Genomic DNA, 17,662 nt, shown 5'->3' with positions numbered 1-17,662 from the left:
CTCGTTAGAGGTCCTCAGCTAATCGATTACGTTGTATCTTCGTAAAGGAGGTTTTGTTCAATAAATCTTAATTTTCTAAAGTTTTGAAGATTCTTGATCAACCTCACGACGGGTAATGACATCAGCTACACGATCACGTAGTATCTTATACCAATTAATTTATCGTAGTGAAATCGTTTATTACTCAAGCATTCTATATAATATAGGTCCGTGTTTCGAATCTATTCTTATAATTGCTGCATATTTTATATAGGTATTGTTAAGAATTATAATATCCGCAGTCTTAACAAAGGGCTTGTTCTCTTAATGGACTTTTCTCGATCTTTGGCATATATGCGTCATTATCACAACTTTATTACAGACTTTATTGATTTTTAAGATGCTAAGGTCTGCTTGATAACCTTCAATAAATAGAATCTTACAAAGTATATAGAAACTAGTTCGTATATTATATATTAGGCTTCATCTCTTAACGTCATGTTCAGCATGATGACGAGGGTGATATGAAAATGATATCATTTGGCGAACTTGAAGAGGAATTTGGTTTACAAGAAATTTATTTCGACTGTATAAGATAAGATGAAAGGAGATAATAAAGAAAAGCTGAACGGCCATCATTTGGATGATCATTTATTACGATAATTTAAATGGCGTCAACGTGATATTAGCTCTCAGAGTAATTTTGTAATATGTGTCTTTCAAGATTTTATTTACCGATATTGATTATTATTATTTATAATAACCTTTAATCTTAGATTGTATTCTGGCACACTGATAATTCTATGTTTTATTTTATTCGTCATGTTATAATTACAGTTAAAACTTTATCTTATGTATTGACGAATACATTTACCTATCAGAAATAGGTATAAATAAGATATTTATTAAGTTATTGTCAAATGTAAGAAAAATAGCATAATAATTGATTAAGACTAAACTGCGTTGTGGCTCAGTCGCTCCAACTATTTTACAAAGTCACGTAATCATACCGGTCGATAGTATCCAGTAGTCCATGACTAACTTTCCATAAAAGGATTCAATTCAAAATCGACTGTCTGTATACTAAAGTACTGTCATAACCAAGTCTTTGGCTGTAACATGAATTGATAAGAATAGTGATTAACGTCAGTACAGAAGGATTGATATTAGTACAGAGACCTTATCTTCATTGTCTTAATGTCAGCAACCTTATCCAAGAAGGCAATGACTAATGTGGAATATGCAATGTGTAGTGATCACTCAGTACAGTACACTAATTTAGTAGACGATGCACTGTCATGTCGGTACACGATGGACCAGATGTAGTTTAGCAGACTATGGTGTAGGAAATCTCACTCGATCAAGTCTCAACTCTTATTCTCTAAAACACGCGTAGAATGTTCTTTTGCATGTTTTACTCTGAACTCAGCTTCTAACTATATGCAACGTTCAAAGATGATTGCAATAATGTCAATTGAATCGTTTTCTTGCAGTGAGCCAAGAAAAGAGGAACAGTAAAGTGTTGAATATTCAGCATCAGCGTCGTGCAGTTTTGTCGGAATAGCAATACAGTATGACTAGATATGGATCACTCGTCAAAGACGCATTTTTCTGATGGTCCATGAAATAGAATGACATTGAATGTTATTTGAGTAGCAAAATCTATTTACTACAAATGAAACATTCAATGGTTCTCAATAAACTTGTCATACAAAGCCTTGTGACGAAAAATATCCTATTCATGGACAACGAAATAAGTTCGATTTAATTATAAGTACCGTAGAAGTAACATGGTTGCAGTTAACATGACGTATTACGATTTAGAACATAATACTGTAAATAGAAAATTTGTTCACTTTCTTCCATCATAAAATTCAGCAAATTGGTGGATTATACGACAAACTGCCTGCGTCTCATCATCATACCAGCTATCGTCTACTACTGTTACTGGCAGTTAGCAGAATAATATTAATTTACCCTTAGTATTAATTTTTATTTATATGCTTTGTTACGATGCGAAAGCTCGTCCTAATTATTAAGTAATATTAATTATTGTTTGTGAGGATTGACGTTTTATTAATTATCATTTCTTCATATAATCTGTTAAAGAAAATGTTAAAGCGCTTTACTCAAGATAAACCAAAAACTTGGGATACTTATCTCCCATATCTGTTGTTTGCTTATCGCGAAGTTCCGCAAGAATCTACTGGATTCTCGCCCTTCAAATTGGTTTATGGAAGAAAAGTTAGAGGCTTATTGGATCTAGTTAAAGAACAATGGGTTGAAAAATCAGAAGATCAAAAAATTCCGTTACGATATTTTCGTGACCTGCAAGAAATAATTCAAGCCCAATTAAAGCAATGATTGGTTAAAACTCCCGTCCTATGTGTGATTGACGAAGAATTGCCTCGTAAGTCTCCAAACTGACGCTTCAAACGAAGGACTTGAAGTTGTTTTATCTCAACTACATCATGGCATAGAACATCCAGTCGCGTACGCAAGCCGACAATTATGAAGAAATGATAATTAATAAAACGTCAATCTACACAAACAATATTTAATATTACTTAATAATTAGGACGAGCTGACGCATCGTAACAGATTATGCAAAGTATCGAATGCTGGCTGATTGCAATCATATAAAAATAATAAAATAAAATGATTATTTGAATAGGACCATTACATTGACTACAGATACCACGGCCATCTGTTTTCATAGTTTTCTTTCAACTTCAAAATGTCAATTTTATTGGTGATCGTCGATATTTTGAGGCGAAAGTCGTATTAATCGAATCCAAATCTGGCAATGCATAGGATGACATCAAAATTAACCTTAAATACTCCAAGTTCTTTCCACTGCCTATTTCCGTTTGTTGTAAAAGCTGCATGCGTTCATTAAATACTCGTCCATTCGTAGCCACGACTACAGTGTCAATAATAAGGCACTAAAATAATGATGCGATACAATTAGTTGACCCCAGAGAAGGTCAAATCTATTCCTTGTCGTATGCCTACGATCGTTTTTCATAACATTAATCTACCCATATCTGTACATTATTGACAGATACAATTAACAGTGGTTGATACTTGACTAGTATTGGCAAGAACTTACTACTATTCGTTGTAATTTATGATCACGGACGCAATAAAATATGCTATGAAATTCGATCATTTGCGCAAGAGGATGCGATAATAAAGATTGTACATATCGTTTGGGCAACGTTGAATCAGCTTCTATTTTTATTTCAATGTGTCAATCAGTAGATTTAAATTATAAAAGTGCCGTATTTAAAACGGCCAATTCGCCGATGATTTCACACACTCATCCATTAAGAAACGATGACGAAATTTCACTACCTTGTTAGATTTCGCCATTTCTATTTATGAAATTGCAACGTGGGCTTTTCCTGTGTTTTCCTTGATTTAAATTATTATTATACGTACAGTAGATGCGCTGCCACTTTATCGTGCGTAGTGACATTTTCAACTAACAAACAATTCTATTCGGTGTGGTGCCAACTGGTATTCGTTTGTTTAATTAGATACGGCATAGAGGAATGAAGAATGAAAAGATGTTAATTGACTTTCTTAATTGATTTTAAAGCGGAAATAAGGATTGTATGAATAAAGATTATAGTGCAAAAGAAAGGAAGTGATGGCGTAGTTTCATAATAATATTCACTTGTTATACTATTGTATGAGGGCTCGATATTGAAGAGCAAATACAGTAATCACTACAATTGTTTTCAATGTTTGCCTGAATTGGGCTAGGATAAAAAGTAAATTATTTCTACAGACTATTTCAAATTATCTCTTAAAGTGTTTATTACCATGTGATTATGTAACCTAGATTGAAATCAATAGAAAGACAGCTTTGTGAGCATGGTAGTGTAACGGTTTGGATAGAATAAAGTATGTTAGTGGGCCGTGGCTGATGATAAAACGGTGAAGTACGGTATTCGCTCTTATGCCAAGTACTAGAACCGGGACTGACAGCTTATAGACTGCACCCAAATGTGTAAGTCGGTCTAAGATCAATAATTTACGAACCTAACATAGTAGTAGTGAGGCTATTACAAGCAGAGCACTCGATTTTTATCCGTTTTTGTTGTATTGGTTTAGGATACGAGTGTAAAAGAACCTGGTTTAATTAATTCAAAAAATATGACCGCGATAAAATTGCTCATTAACGTCCGATATTTATATTTTACCAATTCGGTTAATATGTCAGGAATCAAGCTAATCTTTCAGTTGCACGTAGATAATGCTGTGTGTGATCACTTATCCCATCAGCTACGTTGATAAAATGGCGATTCAAAATTTTATTAATAAAAACTTTCGAGATTACGATATAGTAATGTCAGGCAGAGGAGATCTTGATTTACTCCAATAATTTCATAGTGGAAAATGTATAAGAAAAAATAAAAATCGTTCCGATATAGAAAATGATCTTAACAATGGCCGCAATAGTAAAATAGTTATAAAGTAGTGATATATTTAATAGCAGTCCAAAAAGTACATATGTGCAAACTCGCGAGTGAGATATTTTACTCGTCTTTCAAAACAATATACAGTATGCACTATTCGCTTTTGTCCAGTTATCTTCAACCTATAATTACTGCAAGGTCAACATACAACATATACCCATATTTTTAAAATACTGCAACACTGTAATAATTGTTCGATGAGACCTTGACCAAAATGTATGATGGTTTATATTAATACAAATATACGCACGTCGATATTTTATGAGAAGATTTTTCTCTCGAATGCATCAGTCCATGACATTTTTATTCTCGTCCATTAATCAAGCTGATATGAGTTCTTTCTTCCAAAATTTTATTTACTCATTTCACGAAAGAATATCAGATGATGTTCTGAAATTGAATCGTTTTGTTATTGATTCTTATTCGTACTGAAATATTGCATATTTTAGCATTTTTATCTCATTGAGGTGACTTTATCTTGAAATAAACAATTGACGATAAATTTTAGTTTTATAGTCATCTTTTATTCGTTGTGTCGTCTCGTTCATCCATTAATATGGTTGTTACGTAGCTTAAGGCTCCAATCATGCATGTAACAGTTTCTTTACTTTAATTTGGCTGTTTTAATTACAAGTTTGCTCGTTTTGTATTTGGGCAAACAACATGTAGCAGTTAATAGCTTGCATGTTTATCCATGCTATCTATGATATATTTCTAGGGATTTCTATGAATTACGATAGTATAGAGTTGTAGTTCACACATATATTTCTGCTTTTATATGGAGACCGGTCGTGGATGACAAGACGAAACTTTGTAAAAAAGTAATTTGAAACTACCCCAGTCTACTAGCGACTACCTAGTAACTACCGTAAAGTAGACTGATTGTACTAAACATTTACGCTTAGTAATCATGTTACTTAGCTGATTTTGAAAGTAATAAAGCTTGGTTTTTAGATAATTTTTAGAGAATCTCTTAATAAATAAAGATGAACTAAACCCTTACGGTTTCATTCTAATTTATTTTCATTATATATATCCGTTGATAACAGAAAGTTGAGAAGTGTCATAAGATATTGGCTACCTAACACAATTAATCAATATTTGTACATCCTATCGATTCAATAATTTAAAATATAATTCCTGAATTGCAACATCTGTGTTCGATGTTTTGTGTTTACCTAGTTCTATTTTATCATAATTATATTTTATATGATAATAAGGCAATGATTTTATCGAAATGAAAATGTACGCATTTACACCGCAATAAATGCTTTACAATTTTCATCCTGCACACTAGTTCTGTTTAAGGTAATTGTCAAGGCACAAATCTAACACGAATAAAAGAACGTAGACTAAGTACTAGCGTATGGATTAATTTTCGCTTACGTAAATTGTAGTGACTGGTGTTTTATTTGAAGCTTGTTATTAACCACTTTTCATACTATTGTAATAAATTATTAGCTAGAGTCGATTGTTAATTTGAATGTAGACGAATAGAGAAATAATTACCAGTATATAAATTACTCGAAAGGCAAAAGCAGCTTAAACTGTGAAGGTCAACTGTGTGAAGGTAGACTAAAAGTGTAGTTCTAGAATGCAACTACATGTGTGGTTTACTAATAATAACTTAAAAATAAAAAGCATATTACTTTATTTTCTACCTACATACGTAGATTGAGAGGGTATTCCGACTCTAGTAAATCGCTTTCGCAAGTGTTTACTCGTTGCTGCATAAATTATTGGATTAATAGCAGGACTACTTAGTGACATAAGACATGCAATGACCGTAAAATAGTTCAATGTCGTTGGTATTAGAGGGACCGAGGTATTATAGACGAAATCCTGTACATTAAGAACAATGTATGGCAGCCAAAAAAGGAAGTTAGTTCCAACAATTAAACCAGTGGTTCGAATCGATCGAGATAATTTGCTGTTTCGAGTTAAATCTTGCACAGTTTTCCGATATGCTACAGTAAAAATAACTAAGTAGCTCATACAGATTGTTACTATGTTGACTACCAAAAATATCGTCAGTATCCATGAAACTATAAAATTTTCTATTGGGTGATCAAATGAGATACCACAAAGAAGTAAGACATAGAATTTACCAAGGCCAATTCTCTCAAGGCCAAGTAGCGGTAATATAGAAATAATACTCGGTATGAACCAAGTAAAAGTAGCGATAAAGGCACATTTAGATACAGTTATATGACTTTTGTAGCCAAAAGGATTAACAACTGCACTACATCGATCTACACTTATTATTGATGTTGCTGCTAACGAAGATAAGTACAAGAGTAACGTAAAAAATCCTTGAATTTGGCAAAGTAGGTATCCTAATGTCTTTGCAGCTAACGTAGATATTCCCAAAGGTAAAACAATAAGGCCAGTTAGAAAATCAACTACGGCTAAATTACAGATACATAAATTGTTCATATCGTGTAATCTTCGGCAGTTATATATCATTATTAAGTTACGCAAGTTGCCAAATATTGCTATAAAGCAGATAAATGAACAAGAAGTTACAGCCAAAATAAATCTCGGATCGTTTGGACTTAGCCTTTCCCAAGTTATGAAGCCGGGTTCTTTGCTAGCGTTGCTTGTCCATGTTGAATTTTGTGTTGTTATAGTAGCCATAATATCTATGAGAGTGGTATTGGTATAAGTATCGATTAAATTCCTAGGGGTGATAAATGGTTTAAAGAGTTCCTTCCATAAATTTTCAAAAGTGACACTATTTTGTAATGCAAGTATATTTATAGGTGTGCATAAAGATACTAAGGAAACATCATTATCAAATTGATGCTACTGTAAGCCACTGTTTGTTCAGAACTTGACTCGAGGGGTGAGCTTTTGGATGCATTTATTCCTCGAAAATGACATTTTATTGATTAATTATCTATGTAGTACTTTTCTATTAATTATAATTAGTCGTCTAACAAAAAACCTATAAATAATTCAACTTGCATTGGATGGACTGATCTTTAAGAATTTCCAATAGGCCGGAAGACAGGTATTGATGGCGTTATTTTTAATTACATAAAGGTTTATTGCAGTTATTACACCTCAGTAGAGATACACGCATAAAAATTACCTATAATACTGTATTCTTGATCGAATAAGAAATATCTTATACGATAGTGTTAAGTTATTATCTAGATAAGAGAATAATATATTAATAGCGTCGTTTCATTTTACTGTAATTATGAATTGTATATTTAGAGTATTGGAATAGCATATTAAGATTACTGTTATAACCAGAGTGAAAGAGATGAGTTTGAGAATTTGTTAAAAAAGATGTAGAGGTATCTAATAGATAGTGAGAATGGGTTTAGTAGCGAATACTAATCATAAAATTTCTGGGGGACTAAACGATGCGATATTACTACGATATTTTATATAAAGTAATTGGGTATGAAATTTCTTATTAATCTTTACCTGTAAAAATGCCTGAAGTATACGCTAAATACTGTAAATATCGTCAGAGCTTATATAGCATTCTCTAAAGTAATAAAAGATGTTCAAATTCATTCTTTTGAGGTTCAATTAGAGAATAATTTCTGTAATTATTTAAGTTATACTCATGAACATAGTTCACCTATTAATCTAGCAAAATAATAAGCACGTCAACATTATATTATAGTTGTTGCTACTTATACGACATGAATTCGTCTTTTTATTGATACAAATGTAAAACATCTAAGGGCATAACTATTATATGAATGATATCACACTATTATTATTAAAATACAAAAATTTAACAATGCTTTTGAGCAAATTAGAATCATCACTTTCAGTCTTGAACTACTGGATGGCATCAACTAGCCATTAGTATGGCATCAACTAGCCATTAGTATGCCAACAATAATGATGAATGGCTATAACATCGAATTTTAATATAAGTGACCTAACGGATTCAAGTTTAACAGTTCTCGTTAAATAATTCTTGCTTGCGATATACGTCCTAGCACGATCTGTCCTACTTCACTTCACTTGTATTTGATCAATTAGTTAGAATTATAGTACTTAGAACTCATAACTAGATTATTACTTAGCTAGTTAATACAAAAGGAATCTTAAAATTTAAATGGCACTACAAGCCTATATACAGATACTTTATTTTAGCAATTTCTACGCGTATTCTAGCAGTTGAAATCTGAACGAACTTAAAGCTTGATTGCATTTATTTTATTAAAGCCTCGAAGTGTTACATTAAAATTCTAGCTGACAATCTAAACTGTAATTAATGGTTTACGTGGCTTCAAAACTTTAGCGCCAGAAAATCCTATTTAACTATGTACCAGCTAAATTACAAAACTCATTTTCTAGGAGCAGTCTCATTTATTGTAGTAAAGAAATTAATTACTTTATAAGTTCTTAAAATATATAATAGTTTCGAACAGAATTTCTTTGTTATAGAAAAAGCTTCTGGTAAACACAACAAGTAAATAATAGATACTGCAGCTCAGTAACTTTTCATAATTACTAGCAGGTATGATTAATTCATAATACGAGAAAATGTACAAATTACAGGGTAATAGTCTAGATTAGAAAATTTCTTCTACCCCACTTTTAATCTGATTAGCTTAAACCTGGATCTCTTGAGAATGCACTTATACAGCTCGAACTTTTAGTTTAAAATAAATTTTATCATAATTGATACCAAATTTAACTCCGTTAGAGTGCTACGAGTGACAAGATTTCATAAAATTGACAAGATAGCAATTGAAATTTAATCGAATCAGATCGGTATTACTCCTACTGTAACGACTTTGCGAGCACGTATATTCTAAGAATAAATAGTCATTAATCATTATTTTACCTAGTTATTTAAATAATACAGTAATAAAGCTATACCTCATGATTTATGATTATTTCGACTGATCTTACATACTAAATTGCGATACAACAGTACTAGCCTTCTGATATTGATGTGCAGGTTTACTTAGCCATCCAGAGATTTGATTAAAGATAACAGATTATATTGGTGTATCAGACAACGATCAATTCAGCTTATAGGATGCTTAAGTCCATAAGTTTAGATATGTGAAGATCTATCTCTATCTAAATATGGCTATTAGGTAGAAGATACGGTATTTTATTAGCCTGAAAATTATAAGAGTAATTTTAATTTATAGTAATTAGCGCAGTCTCATCAAGAATGACGATAAAATTCAATAAAATTGAAGTTGAATAATGCTGATAATTATCGAACTGATAGTTTTGATATAGCGATATACACCATATTTGATTGTGTCGATAGCTACGTTTGATGTATTGAGGCTTTTAGTAATGGTGATCATTGTGAGAATAATGCTGATAATTATCGTATTAATAGCTTTTGCATAGCGATATACAGCGTATATTGATTATGTCGATAGCTACGTTCGATATATTTAGGCTTCTAGTTATAGATGTTATCGCGACACTGATGTTAGATGATGGCTAATTACTATATTGGGAATTGTTGCTTACAGCACTTACATTCGCCAGTTTGTTAAGTATGGTACAAGATTATACATGACTTTATGTACTCTAATTGTGGAGATACCTAGCACCTTATAGTGTTGGACACTTATAGAAGAATAAGAATAATTTAAGTACATAAATTCGTACTATAAAACATGCTGACGATCTACTTAAGAAATGAGTCTTGTGTTTGGTGACTCAAATCTCATTGTAGGCAAATTTGTTACCTTAAACAGATTGAAAGAAAGTATTTCAGAACTACTAAGCTGAGCTTGCGATAGACTAGACTTCTTTGGAGCTCAAGGTACATTAGATTCGATACTTATTCTATTCTATTATTGCTTTACTATTCTTAAGTCTGTAATGAAAGCTTTTCTTTTAAATTTTATCTGTCTAAGACAATAATTTTGTAGGAAATAGACTAAATTAGATAAAATGTTTGTGAGATACTATTATTACAATTCGATATTCTACAGGTAATAAATAAACATTTTATGATTGGACTAATCACCCTAAAACTTATTGTAATTTGCTTTTCCGAATCAACAATAAATTCGCTGGTATTAGATTACATTTCGGCAGATTAATTAATTTTCGTATTTAATGGACCGGTATTCAGTGCGGTGTACCGGAACAAAGATACTTCTGTTTAATTACTAAGAGCACCTGGATCAAAGATAAATAATAAGACAGTAGTATTCATCTGAACAGAGATCATATTAAGTGTTAAAATTGTCGCTTTAAATATATTTTAACTTTCAAAAAGTAAAAGCTCATGAATTGTCTGCCACAAACAAGATCGATAGTAAAATAACTAGAAAGTCAAATATACGAATCTTCTTCCCGAATCACGTATCAGGACATTACAAATCTATCTAAAAACACTTTGGAACACTTGAGTATACTTCTTAATATTATCAGCGATTTAACTCGGTTGGCTTCGAGTTAAACGCTAAATTTAAGAATTAACTTTATTATTATAAAATATGCCGGCCTTTTATACGCTTCTGCAGTAACTAAAAGTTATCGCTATGTAATGTAACTTAGTATTGTGATTGTAGACTGTTAGCCGTGTGTAGTATAATGTACGGTAGATATTTATCCTAAGAGATATTTGGTAGCTGTAACTATAGACTGTAGTGGTAGAGACTCTATGCTAGAGTACAAATGACTATATACAGTAAGCTGTTGAGTTACTAATAAGCCTATAGGTAAAAATAGAACTGTAAATCATATATTAGGATATGGTTAATTCATTGTACTTTGGCTGGTGTGAATGATGTCTACGTAAGTACAGTAGTCGTATCCATATTGGATTAGTGATGGTCCGCAGTAGATTAGTCTTACTAAGAATAATTTAACTATGTGTAATATAAGGTAAAAGATTGCCATGCGGATTGTAGCTGCGAATGCTACGGAAAGTATAAAAGCATGAAACTATAGATTATTCTGTTAGTTCGTTGTAGAAGTCTTTAGTAGTAGTATTCGGCTAGAGTAGAACTGTGTGTAGTTAATCTTTGTATAAGATTCAATAAAGCCCTTATTTTTCTAAAATTTGTAATTTCGTGATTGGTATATATCACACGCTAGTAAAAATGGCGTTATATATTAATAAATTAAATACGGTAGAAGTACGTAGATTCGTACTGCTTCGACTGGAATTAGGCTCTTAGTAAAATATATAAAATTTAGAACTAAGAAGATCGCTTTATTAAAATGAAAAAGAGGCTTTTATAGCCACGGAATATCGATAGCATACATTCCAATTAAAAAGTAAAAAGCATGAAATGAAAATGAAACGTGATTAAGCTTTTTCTGCCATTATTTGAGATTAATATCTATATTCAAGCTAATTATGAATTTCGAATAGGACTAAATTTCTAGAAATATTTAGAAAGTATCAAATGTTATGGTTTTAGTTAGCAATATAGCCTGTTAAAATGTTGTAAATCCGTGTCTCCTATATACAATGATTCTAAATTAATGTACTAGTACATAACTGTATCGATTCCAGCAACTACAGTAGTAATTTAAAGTTAGCTTCATCATGTAACATAGATTAGATCATTAAGCTTAATAAAGTAACTGTATGAATGATGGTATGATAGAATGGTAAGCTCGCAGGTCTGCTAATATTTATTTCGTGTTAGATCTTTGCTCAATTTTAATAACTTGAATTTTAAGTTACTGCATTACGAATCTAAGAGGTTCTAAACCCAATTACCTAATTAATATGATGTAGATAACACAAAAAAACTATGGAAATATTTCGATCGAAGTGTTAGCAGTTCTGTTACTTTCCCTCAATCACAATAATAGTCAATTTCTGAGCGTAAGAAAAGTCTAATTTTATAATTAGAGAGCTCTCTTATATAGTCATGCACTAATTTACACATCCGACTGCAAAGGTTTTACAAGTTTTAGATAAAGCAGTACTTCAGAATTCAGTCTGATTCACTTACTTCATATGGAAAACTATGAGACATCTTTAACAAGGATTTACTATACTTATTACAAAGATTTCAGGTTTCATAAATTCTCAGTAAATATCAATTAACAACTAACAATACAAATAACTTAGGTTACATTCTCTTAATATTTTATATAGAAAGTAAGGATTGTGAGCTAGATATAAAACTGGAAAAATTCATCTTTCTAAATCATGTATACGATTAAGAAGAAATTATATAGTTTTCACAGTTCTTTAATAGTGATAACTTATCGCCCATCGCTTTCGCGTTTATAAACTACAAGATTCTAATTCTTGTAGAAAGGATTTATTATTATAAGTCATGACTGAATATTATGATATTTCGAGATTACTTGGTTTTCGCTCGTGATAAATGCAAAAACTGTTTTCTCAGCTGATTTTCACTACAGGGTAAGCTTCTGTAATCTAGATCAATAGATTGACTTCTGTGATAATGAAATGAATAGAGATCGCTATTAGAAATAATTGCTAAAAATATCGTTAGCGATTTACCTTTTGGTAAAATGCTTAATAACCAAACCATAAAAATAACGTAATGAATCGATTTGGTATTCAATAGGGTTTTAGTTATGGCAATACATAAATAATATAAAGTTACTGACTTGTAGAGCTAAAGCAAAACGCGATGGAATAAAAAATATTTATCAAACAAAGAATGGCAACGTAACCCTAGGTATATCCTGTCTATGAATTGTTTCTTAAGTGGAAATAGATTGCATAAAATAGATGATATTACCGACATGTTATATATCTCAACTTAACGCAAATTTAAGTTCGGTCTCTGTATCAAAGACTAGATGCTTTATAGCTAATATGAATAAAAAGTTCAAGCTTTAAAGCCACTTTATCTCATTCAGGCTATCCGCTAAAAATAGTTTAAGCAAGTCCCTTTATTAATTTATAAGTTATAGATTAATCATTATGTATACAATTATTCTAGAAAGATAGATATCAATTCATTGCGATATTTTTTAAGTTGTCACAATAGCTATTATACAATGTTGTATAAGCAAGTACTTGCGTACAATATAGTTAAAGTCGATATCACGATACGCGCTTAGCTTAGTTGTTATGAAGGTAAGGCATTTTAATGAAGCTGTTAAATAGATGAAAAGGCTCGAGAAAATCTGACCTAAATATAATCGGCTTCATTTTTTCAATAATATTTTAAGGCAGCTATATTCATAATATTTAGATAAACTAAAGCTATCGCATTTTTGTCACAAATCAGCTTCGTGACAAGGATAACGTAAAATAAATCTCTAAATCTCTATAGTCTCTGGGATTCAGTATCCCTGAACTATCTCACAAGAATTTAGACGCCTTTGATTCTACGTTAAACTCAACTAGACAATTGAGAACTACTATATTCAACTGTCTGACGGGTATATATACCCTTCTACAGCAACTAACAATCATGAGTCATCTTATAAAAATACTTAGGTGAGAACATCTACTAACTAATTGTTCTCAGTCGGACTACAATATGTCCATTCACAGAATCGTTTCAGTGCACATTACAGCACAACATTAAATTTCCTGTAACACATTTATAATTAGAGTAATTCCTACGGTAAGTAACTAGTTGTAATATATTATCACTATATTATATTAACCAAATTTAGATAGCTATTTCTTCACGGTAGTTCGTACCGCGACACATTTACAAAAGATCCAAAGAATGTTAAAATTGATGATAGAGTGTAGAAAGCTTTACATGTGTTTAACATCTATTAGAAGTGGTAAAGATGCAATCTTGTTTATTGTATATTATTACCTAGTCGTATTTCGTATAAATCAATAAGTTGCTGGAATATATGCTGGAAATTATTCAATACCTACTTGCATATATGATGTATATCGTTAGGAAATATGTAGGTTGCATAATATTCTAAAATCATTTTAGAGATGGTCAGCTGATTAAACAATTATTTACGTGCCAGGTATAACTATTTCTGACTATTATTAAAATTATTTATTATTATTATTATAATAATAATAATGATTAAAATTATTTTATCATAGTATTACTATAATACGGCTTTTGAAGTTTAATAAAGTTACTGAACCTCTGACAGGTCTACGACAAATGGTAATACTATCTGTTAAATGAGCACATTATCGTAAACCGTTAGCAAAGCGACGGGAGTTTGTACTAGTATTTTTTAAAGAAATCTAATAGTAAATTTACCTGCGGCACATGTATAGGCAACAAAGATATCTTTCTTATATTAAACATTACATTTCGGACGGTGCAGTACAAGGTAGTCGATTAATGTTTTACCATCAGAAACTATAATGCTTTTACGTTCATTTTGTAAAAATATGCTGTATTAAATTAAGTTAAGTATTTAGAAAGAAATTTTAGAGAACACTATACTTTTACGATAATCATATAGCTTGCCCATTATTGGTCTTAATCGTTATTTTCGTACTCTTATTCGGTACCGACGCCAAACTTAATATAAATGTCTGTCAAATATTCCCTTCATCTACTTAACGGTAACTTCAAGTTTTTTCAGCATCATAGTTGTTAAATATTTAATATTTAGAAGTAAAATAGATATAAGTATGTTTTCTATTAATTGAAAAAATAAGTATCGCTGTATGGGCAAGCATATTTTTCAGCAAAGACAAACTTATTTACTTTAAGTCCGGTTTTAGAATTAGGACATTATATTCGAAATCGTTTTAAACATTGTCAGATATTTAGTTAAATCAAATTATCTGGATTTAAAGCTCGAATTAAGCTTTATTACAATAAAACCTACCGTAACTATATTTAAAACAAACTATTAACTAGAAGCACTCCCGATCTACTCGTTGCATACGCTAATAAATCCCTAGCGCATGACCTATTTAGTAATGGTAGTAACATTATTACGCTTCCACGCTCTAAGAACGGGCATTAAATTACCATATTTTACCGGGGCACGAGCAACTAATCGCATTAAACTACGCAAGTATTATAGCCTACAATAGTGCATATTAGTAATTCCATACTTGATTAAGAATTTAACACCAGTACCAAACTCACGGGACTACAGCACGATCTGCTCATCAGTACTACGTAATAATATCTAAAGGATGTTATGGGAGATACAATCATTTGGAAGGATGGAAGGTTAAAATTCGATAAAAAATTTAGAATTACCCGTGTAGAATGCTTTTAATAATTTTCTATTATTGTATATTTAAGATCAGCAGCGCTATAAGCGATAAGATGCATACGTTCATGATGATTCGTAAGCCCGTTCTGGTTTAGCAAAATTGTTGTAAATAGCGTATTGGTATTCTTTATTGACATTTTTTTGTATATCGTAAGAATAGCCTATCTCAATATACGATTTATTGTAACTATACTAAAGACTAGAATTAATGATTAATTTGATGGTATAGAATTAAACATTGTCTATGATGAAATGTTTTTAGGCTAGACAATGAGAAAATTGGCTAATATCAATATCCAAGATGGCTACTTCAAAAATTCTTATTTGGAGAATTTAAGTAATTTTATTCAAGGCCGAAATCGATCAGCAAGTATAAAGTACTAATCGTTTTTGAAAAAATATTTAAAAGTTTCAGTCAGTAGGATTATAATACATTATCATTACAATCTGAAGGTAAGAGATTGGCTTGATCTAATGGAGTCTTATTATTGTATTAGTTATGCAAGAAATAATGTGCTCTGATCGTAAATGGAAAATATACGTAGTTACCAAGAGAATAGTACAATATCTTGACTGCCATGATCACTACAGTAATTAAAAAAATAGTTCATAAATAGGCTATTATACTGTTAATAAATAGCGCAAATGTGTTAATATTCCCACAGGCTGTTCTGAGTATCAATAAACTAAAAACTTGATATAGTACTTATTGTACTAACGATGATTTCTTCAAAACAACAAGATATACTGTAAAAAAATTAACTTGCCATTCTGATCTGCTTTCATACAGATAATTTATATGATTAACACCTTGGCTACTAAAAAGAAGGGAATAATTGTATACCTAGTTATCACTTTAAAACGCTTAATGGTTCAATTATTTATACCCGTACCAGATGATAAAAATTTTTCGAATGAAATTAGGTGTACGTACTTACATTAAATACTAAAGTTACTATCCATTGTCTCTATATTTAGTAAGATTATCCATATTTCAATATTTCAATAATTATACTGATGACCATTTCAGGTATGTAATAAATCAAACATCCTTAGAATTGAATTTTTTGATATGAACTCTTATCTTAAAAGGTGAGAGAATTTATTGCCAACATACTATTATATATTATACAAGCCTCTACAGATTCAATGTTTGTTTTAACATTTGTAGAAATGAGTTGAAGGCGATTAAGTAAATGATTGATAATGGATAGTTTATGTAGAAAGAATTTTGATTATAATTAAATTCCTTATATAATAATAACATCACGAGCTACTCATAATAAGATTCTATATATATAAAAGTAAAATTTTTATTTAGTATTTAGTCTAAAACTAAAATTAGGTCTTGAATTTTGATCGAGGAAATTACTACATTTAGGTCAGTTTTCAATTCTTTGATAGAATACTAGCTTCAAGAAGGAAAAGCGATAGCAAACTTTACTGACCCTTGAAATAATTTTGAAATCTGGTTAATCTAATAACGGATGTTCATCTGTGAAATCTTCAAAGTCTGATCTTTTAATAGTAAACGCATTATGTATTTGTTACGGAGCATAGCACCGTACTTGCTAATTAAATAGATTTTGTTAGTGTTTAGCTAATTGATCATATTGGCAATTGATAATTGAAATAAAGAATATTAATAATGTCTATAAATCATGTAAATCTTATATTGTCAAGTTACTATGCGAGTACTACAAATTTAGCGGAAGGGTATAAAAGGACGAGCGAATGCTTAGTTCCTGAGTTCTTTATTAGATCGTGTACGAGAAGGTACTCGGCTACTCTATTAATAAAACTATGCTAATCTTTTAGAACAATCTTATCCTGTGTGACCGTAAGTAGTATAGAACTACCACACAGTAGATCTCCAGGTGTAGTGAAGCAAGGCATAAGTAATGTCTTAGTTTAGTATAGTAGTTCGCAACATAAGTTTGTGACGGTATTCCAATTGAGCTTTTCAAGCCATGTTACCTACTCATGAAATACTTCAATTTTGATTGTTTGATTTCTTAATATATGAAGATTTAATGTTAGCAGACGATGCACGTAATAGGGTTTTT

The 17,662-nt window shown here is 31.0% G+C and overlaps 1 protein-coding gene across 1 annotated transcript; it reads right to left on the bottom strand.

The window, feature by feature from the left end:
• Nucleotides 1-6,116: 6,116 nt before the first annotated feature.
• TRIADDRAFT_59425 (uncharacterized protein) lies at nucleotides 6,117-7,103 on the bottom strand (the record flags this gene model as incomplete). Its single annotated transcript, XM_002115428.1, has 1 exon — nucleotides 6,117-7,103. One exon carries the CDS (start codon nucleotides 7,101-7,103, stop codon nucleotides 6,117-6,119), a length of 987 nt encoding a protein of 328 aa, XP_002115464.1.
• Nucleotides 7,104-17,662: the final 10,559 nt, after the last annotated feature.

This window comes from Trichoplax adhaerens, genomic scaffold (genome assembly GCF_000150275.1).
Source record: "Trichoplax adhaerens TRIADscaffold_11 genomic scaffold, whole genome shotgun sequence".
NCBI classification, from domain to species: domain Eukaryota; kingdom Metazoa; phylum Placozoa; class Uniplacotomia; order Trichoplacea; family Trichoplacidae; genus Trichoplax; species Trichoplax adhaerens.
The sequence above is the reverse complement of the archived record's forward strand: the minus strand, read 5'-3'. Positions and strand labels throughout refer to the sequence as shown.